Source organism: Phaethon aethereus, assembly GCF_964289735.1.
Source record: "Phaethon aethereus genome assembly, chromosome: 1".
Taxonomy (NCBI): domain Eukaryota; kingdom Metazoa; phylum Chordata; class Aves; order Phaethontiformes; family Phaethontidae; genus Phaethon; species Phaethon aethereus.
The window spans coordinates 23,276,059-23,282,282 of record NC_138575.1 but is presented as its reverse complement, the minus strand read 5'-3'; the positions used below and the strand labels follow the sequence as shown (position 1 = coordinate 23,282,282).

General features: G+C 50.2%; 1 protein-coding gene across 1 annotated transcript in view; it reads left to right on the top strand.

Moving 5' to 3' along the window:
• Window positions 1-4,139: 4,139 nt before the first annotated feature.
• The window catches only part of MAPK12 (mitogen-activated protein kinase 12), a gene marked incomplete at its 3' end in the record, with an annotated part of 40,697 nt that continues 38,612 nt past the window's right edge, over window positions 4,140-6,224 (top strand). Inside the window, exons 1-2 of the mRNA XM_082013981.1 lie at window positions 4,140-4,356; window positions 5,089-5,218. Of these exons, the coding sequence (XP_081870107.1) occupies window positions 4,241-4,356; window positions 5,089-5,218 (246 nt within the window). The 5' untranslated portion in view covers window positions 4,140-4,240. The remainder of the gene's footprint in view (window positions 4,357-5,088; window positions 5,219-6,224) is intronic.

The following is a 6,224-nucleotide window of genomic DNA, read 5'->3' as shown; positions in this document are numbered from 1 at the left end:
CTTTTCGTATGATTTTTGCATTGAAGTTGGGAGACTCTTCAACACAAGAGTATTTTTTCCTCTGTGCGCAATAGCCACTCAGACTGTGATAATCTGTGATAGTTTAAAAACTAAACTCCTACAGTTTATTGTAGAAATGAGTATGAAGAGGACCTTTAGGCAGGCTCTGAGGTGAAAGAGTTAGGAGGAGTGTTAAAAGCAGTTGGTTTATACATAGCCATCTCCTGCCCTCTACACCCAGCCTCACTTCCTCCACCTCTCCTCCAGCAAGTAGGGGTAGCAGGGTAGTAAACAGCCACTTAGTAAGTTCTCACTCAACCTCCTGAACAAATGAAAAGTCCAGTTTAAAAAAAAAAAAAAAATTAAAAAAAGCATATACGTTGTGCGTATTTATGCCTTTTTGGCCCCCGGGGTGCTCCATGTCACAGAAACTGGAACTGAAGCACCCTGCTCAGGAGTCAGAGGGACAAAAACAGATAAATTGCAAAATAGTTGGCAGTAGCTCCACCGGGGAAGGGTGGGGACACAATAGCGTGGGAATACTTTCAGATGAAAACAGATTTTTTTAATCTAAACTTTACTTCTTGTTGTAATAAATAAAATGGACTTACTTCCTCCGTGGCAATATATGTAAGTAGACAAGAAAAGGGTACTTTCTCAAGGTGGGGATAGAAAGCTGGTTTTAAAAAAAATGTTCTAGGAATCAGCTTTTGACAATTCAGCAAGATTTTATGTTTACTGACATTCAAGGTGTGTTTTGTTCCGTGTTGTGTACTGTGTTCAGTTTTGGGCCCCTCACTACAAGAAGGACATTGAGGTGCTTGAGCGTGTCCAGAGAAGGACAACGAAGCTGGTGAGGGGTCTGGAGCACAAGTCTTACGAGGGGTGGCTGAGGGAACTGGGTTGTTCAGTCTGGAGAAGAGGAGGCTGAGGGGAGACCTTATCACTCTCTACAACTACCTGAAAGGGGGTTGTGGTGAGGTGGGTGTTGGTCTCTTCTCCTAAGTAAATAGTGACAGAACAAGAGGAAATGGCCTCAAGTTGCACCAGGGGAGGTTCAGACTAGATATTAGGAAAAATTTCTTTACTGAGAGAGTGGTCAAGCATTGGAACAGGCTGCCCAGGGCGGTGGTAGAGTCACCATCACTGGAAGTGTTCAAAAAACGTGTGGACGTGGCACTTCAGGACATGGTTTAGTGGGCATGGTGGTGTTGGGTTGACGATTGGACTTCATGATCTTAAAGGTCTTTTCCAACCTTACTGATTCTGTGATTCTGTGATTCTGTTTTACAGAACTGAAGTATTCATATGTGAATTGGTGTATCAAGAATAAAATGACCATGTGAAAGACATCTTACAGGCACAAACAGGTAGAAAGGTGGGAAGATGCTTGATTTTTCCAAGGACCTTGTATGATCTCCTGCTTTCCCCTGGTTGAACCCACGTTGCCAGTGCCTGCACTGGGGGATCAAGGTCCAGTTCAAGGCAGTCACACAGATGTGCCTCCTTCCCCCAGGGCCCAGCAGCCAGCCCGCAGCTCAGCTCCTGACAAAATAAGCTGGGCCGTTTTATCACTGCTAATGAACAGTTTGTTGTGAGCAGCACTGCCATCAAACTCTCTCGCCAGACTCCGTACCTGCCGAACTTCTCAGGAAAACATGGTGAGCTTTCTCACGGCTTTCTTGCAGAGCTCCTGCTCCAGCACCAAAGCCTCATGTCCAGGCTGGAGTGTAAATTGAGTTCTCAGTCCCCAGAGGGATTAGAAAGACTACTGTACACATCCCATCTACCTCATACGCGTTGCAGCTAATGGCAATCTTCCAACGCATTGAAAGTTGGCTCTTTAAAAAACAAAAGAGGTGTCAAAATGAAATGTTCTTCATGGTAACAACTTTGCCATCCTGCCATTTACAGGATAGGCATTAGGGAAGTGAGATTTTTGCATCATTACTGCATTTATTATCTTTTATTCATGATGTCTGAAGAAGGTCCCTTTTTGTTCTATAAACTTTACAATAAATATATGCCAAAAAGCAGAAACATCTGACAGCATTCCTTTTTAAATTTACCTTGTCAAGTACACACTGCCTGGGACAAGATATGGCCATAGTATCTCATTAGTCTCATCACAACAGAATGTCTTTGGGAAAATACATCATCATATATCCAGTCAAGCCTAGCAGGATGCTGAGGCTCAGCATTTTGTGATGATGCTATTAAGATCTACCAGCTGTGGAGGGATCCGAGTTTCTCCTCTTACTCCTTTCATAGACACTTTTAATGGTTTTATTAGAGAAAGCTTCCCTTTCTTAAATCAGGGCTGATTCCCTAGTCTTCTATCAGTTTATCAGTAAGTTTATCAGTTCATCTGTTACATGCATGACTTGATGAGAAAAAGCAGTCTTGTATTTGACCTACGCTGCTACTTCATCCATCTACAGCAAAGTGTACCGAAATAGTTACATGAAGGAAAAACATTGGGGAAACAGCATTGGCCAATTTTGTCACTGAATTTAAAATGCCTTACAAAAGTTGCTCTGTAATCTTCTCAGCTTCTGCACAAGAGTGATGTTGTCTTGGTGCTGGGTTAGTACTTTCATCTACTGTACCAAAATCATATACTTTCTGCCTTGGTAAAAAGCAAGTAGTAAGAAAGTATGATTTTGCCACAACTGGATAAAGAAAAATAGGCAAGGGATCAAAAGCAGAACTCATCCTTACTTTACTAGAGACATATATACGTGTCATTAAAGGTAATTTAACTAGAGGACTGGCTGAAAAGTGAGTGGAAGTTAAAGTTGCTCTATCCTTCACCTTGCCCATATCACATTTCACTGCAGCTATCATCTGAATAGCAAACACGGCAGCAAAGTGATGTCAGAAATTTAAAAAATAATCTAATAAATCTGCTGGGATGGTGGATTTTAAGAGCAAACGTGTATCATTAATCGAACACTTGACATGAGCCTCATATTAGCTGCCAAATGTCAGGAGGTTGGTTTCTGTACTGACTAAACCAGGGGGTCCAACAGATCATCAGTCGGCAGAGAGCAGCGCTGGGTGACACAGCAACCGGGGGGAAGGATGTTAGTCCAGGCTTAGCGAATTTGCAGTGCTGCTCTGCAGCACTCAGAAGCAGCGTTTTCCTCCTGTACCCGCCATGTAGCTGACAGAGGAGGGAGGGCAGGGCTGCTCTTCCACATGTGGTAGCAAGGCACAGAAAGGTCTGGGCCCATGGCAGCTACCAAAAGGCATGGGGAACAACGACACTTGGCCAGATTGCCCCTTTGGAGCTAAGCCACAAACTGAACTCTAGTGACAGCAAGTCTGAATTATCTAACCTCAGCAACATTGCTCAGGGGTGAAGTCAGTCAAAACAAAGGCTTTACCAGACCCCAAAGGACAAGAATTTTAATTATATTCACAGAGAGAACATGTAAAACATTTTTTAAAGTAGGTCTTTGCCTTACACGTGCCAGTCCAGGCCCATTTACTACAGAAACGTTGAGCAGGTCGCTATTCTCTGCGGTCAGGCACGGCGATTCTTCCAAGCTGCTGCTTGAACCGTCGTCCCGTATCGCAGCAGCCACGCACGGGACCGCCTGCACTGAGCCACCGAGTCACGCGTGTGCTTGCTTCTACCTAGCTATATGAAATATTGGTGAAACTCGGGGCCTGACCCTGAGATGAACTGGGAAGTCCTCAGCTGCACACCTTTCTGCAAAGGTCGTTTGGAAGCTCGCTTTTGTACTCCCAGCAAACGCCGTTCCTTGACGCTTTCGTGTCAAAGTCGGTTGCATCTTAGCAGGTCCCCAAACTAGGCAAACCGAGCGAAGTGCCACGCCGTGGCGCGTACTCGCGCGAAACGAGGGCTGGGATGGATTTGCCTTCAGCGCCGGAGCAAGCGCTTCTGCCGGCGGCGAGACCCCCGCACCTGCCGCCCCGCCGCGGCGCCCGGCTGCCGGCGGGCAGGGCGGCTCGCCGCCCCCCGGCCCCAGGTGCCCGGGCGAGGCGGGGCGCGCACGGCCGGTCCCAGCCCCGCCGGGCGAGGCGCGGGGCGGGCGGCCGGGCCTCCCGCCGGGCCGCGCGGGGAGCGGGGCGGGAGGCGCCGCTCGCCCAAGCCCAGCCCCTCGGCGCAGCCCGGCTCGGCGGCGCTGGCCGCTCCCGCCGCGCCCCCCCCCTCCCCCCCGCCCCCGATCGGGCTCTTTGTCGGCGGGTGCCGGCGGGGGCCCGCAGCGCCATGTCCTCCCCCAAGAACGGCTTCTACCGGCAGGAGATCACCAAGACCCTCTGGGAAGTGCGGGACCGCTACCGGGACCTGCAGCCGGTGGGCTCCGGCGCCTACGGAGCCGTCTGGTGAGCGGAGCGAGGCGGGGCAGGGCAGCCGCGGGAGGGGGCGGCGGCGGGGCCTCTGCCCCGGGCGGGGGTCCGCGGCCCGGGCCGGCCCTCTCTCGCCTTGTTCCCTGCCAACTTGTTCCGGTCGCTGAGCCTGACCCGGCCTGGCCCCGCCCGGTGCTGCCGGGCGCCGCGGGGGCTGAGCGGGGCGGCCCGGCTGCCCACCTGGCCGGCCCCGGGAGGCGGGCTGCGCCGTGGGGGGCCCGGCCCGCCGCGGGGAGCGGCCGGCGTTCAACGCACCGCCGTCTCACGCCCGTTTTCGTCCCCGGAGCAAGCAGAGCCCGGAGCGCCGGGGCCCGGGGAGCGCTGCCCGCGGCGGCCGGCCCCGGTCCGCGGCTCCCCCGCAGCGGCAGAGTACCCAAAACGCGGGGTGCTGGCCCTTGGGACGGGGCACGCGGTCGGGGTTTGCGTTGGTGGTGGGTTTTTTGGGTTTTGTGGAAATTTTTTTTTGTTTTTTGCCTTTTTTTTTTCATCCTCCCCAGATGTTCCTCTTTAAAGCTTTTGAAAATTGGCAGCTTTTCATCGCAGGGCCTGGCAGCCTTTTAAACGAATGAAACTAGACGCCGGCCGTTGCCAGGGAGGTGTTTTGGGGAGGTGGTCCCCTCCCTTGGCGCAGGGAGGGCACGCAGGCACCTGGCAGGCCGAGGTCTGCAGTCTCGCTGCCGTCCTCGCTCACCAGACTCTTCCTTACAGCTCAGCCGTCGATGGAAGAAGCGGTACCAAAGTGGCCATTAAGAAATTGTACCGCCCATTTCAGTCTGAACTCTTTGCCAAGCGAGCTTACCGAGAGCTGCGCCTCCTGAAACACATGAAGCACGAAAACGTGAGTCGGGTCGTTAGCGAGTATCCCCCCCACGGCCGCAGTTCACACACCCTAAAAACAGAAAGAAAACTATGCAAAGTTGGGCAAGGCAGATGTGTGGCTGCGTGGAATTCAGGAGTCTTTGGGCAAGACCTTTGTGCCTGTCTTTTGTCTGGCTGTCCTTTATCTACAAAACATCAGTTTGCACAAATGAGAACATCCTGTGGGAAACACCACTTTTTTTCCATCTAGGAAAGGTTGGGTGGGGAAGGTTAGGACCGTGGTGGAATTTGTGCTCGGAGCTAGTAAGAGAGATTAAGGACCAATAATTAGTCTCCATCACTACATTCCTGTGAGGTGCAGGAGAGTGCAGAGTGTGGGTCTGTGCCTGTGGGTCTTGGGTGCCAGCATCTCTTTTTTTCTGAACTTCCATGAAGACGGCTGTGGTTATCCCCAGGCATATCTTTGGGGAGGGATATGCCTGGGGATAACCTTTTTTTCTTTTTTTTCCTTTTTTTTAATCGTTTATGAAACATTTAAACGTTTTGGGTTCGTACTAATGTGAAACAAGAAAAGTTCGTGAATGACTACATAAATTGCTTCACTGGAAAGCAGAGAATAGCATACAGAGCTCTGCACAGATTCCCATGTAATGTGAAAGAAGAGCAGCCATAGAAAGCAGTGTTGAAATTGTCATTGGGATAAAGATATTTAGTCCCAACAGTGCTTAGTTTAAGAAAAAAATAAAGGAGGAGAGATTTGTGTGAAAACAGTTATTGTGGAATCAAAGCATGGACTCCAGGTTAGAAGGGTCCCACTTGGAGGATCACAGTAGTGGTGTTAAATGCTGCTTGTCATGAATGCACGTGAGGGGGAGAAAAAAGGAAGAGTTTGGAGGGAATTGTTAAAATGACGCATAAGAATCTGGCTTAATCATGTGGGAAAATCATGTGGGAAATTAGAGCCATTGAGATGGCCTTTAAGGAAAGCTAAGAGATTGAAAGGGAGGATGAAACTGGTAATAACA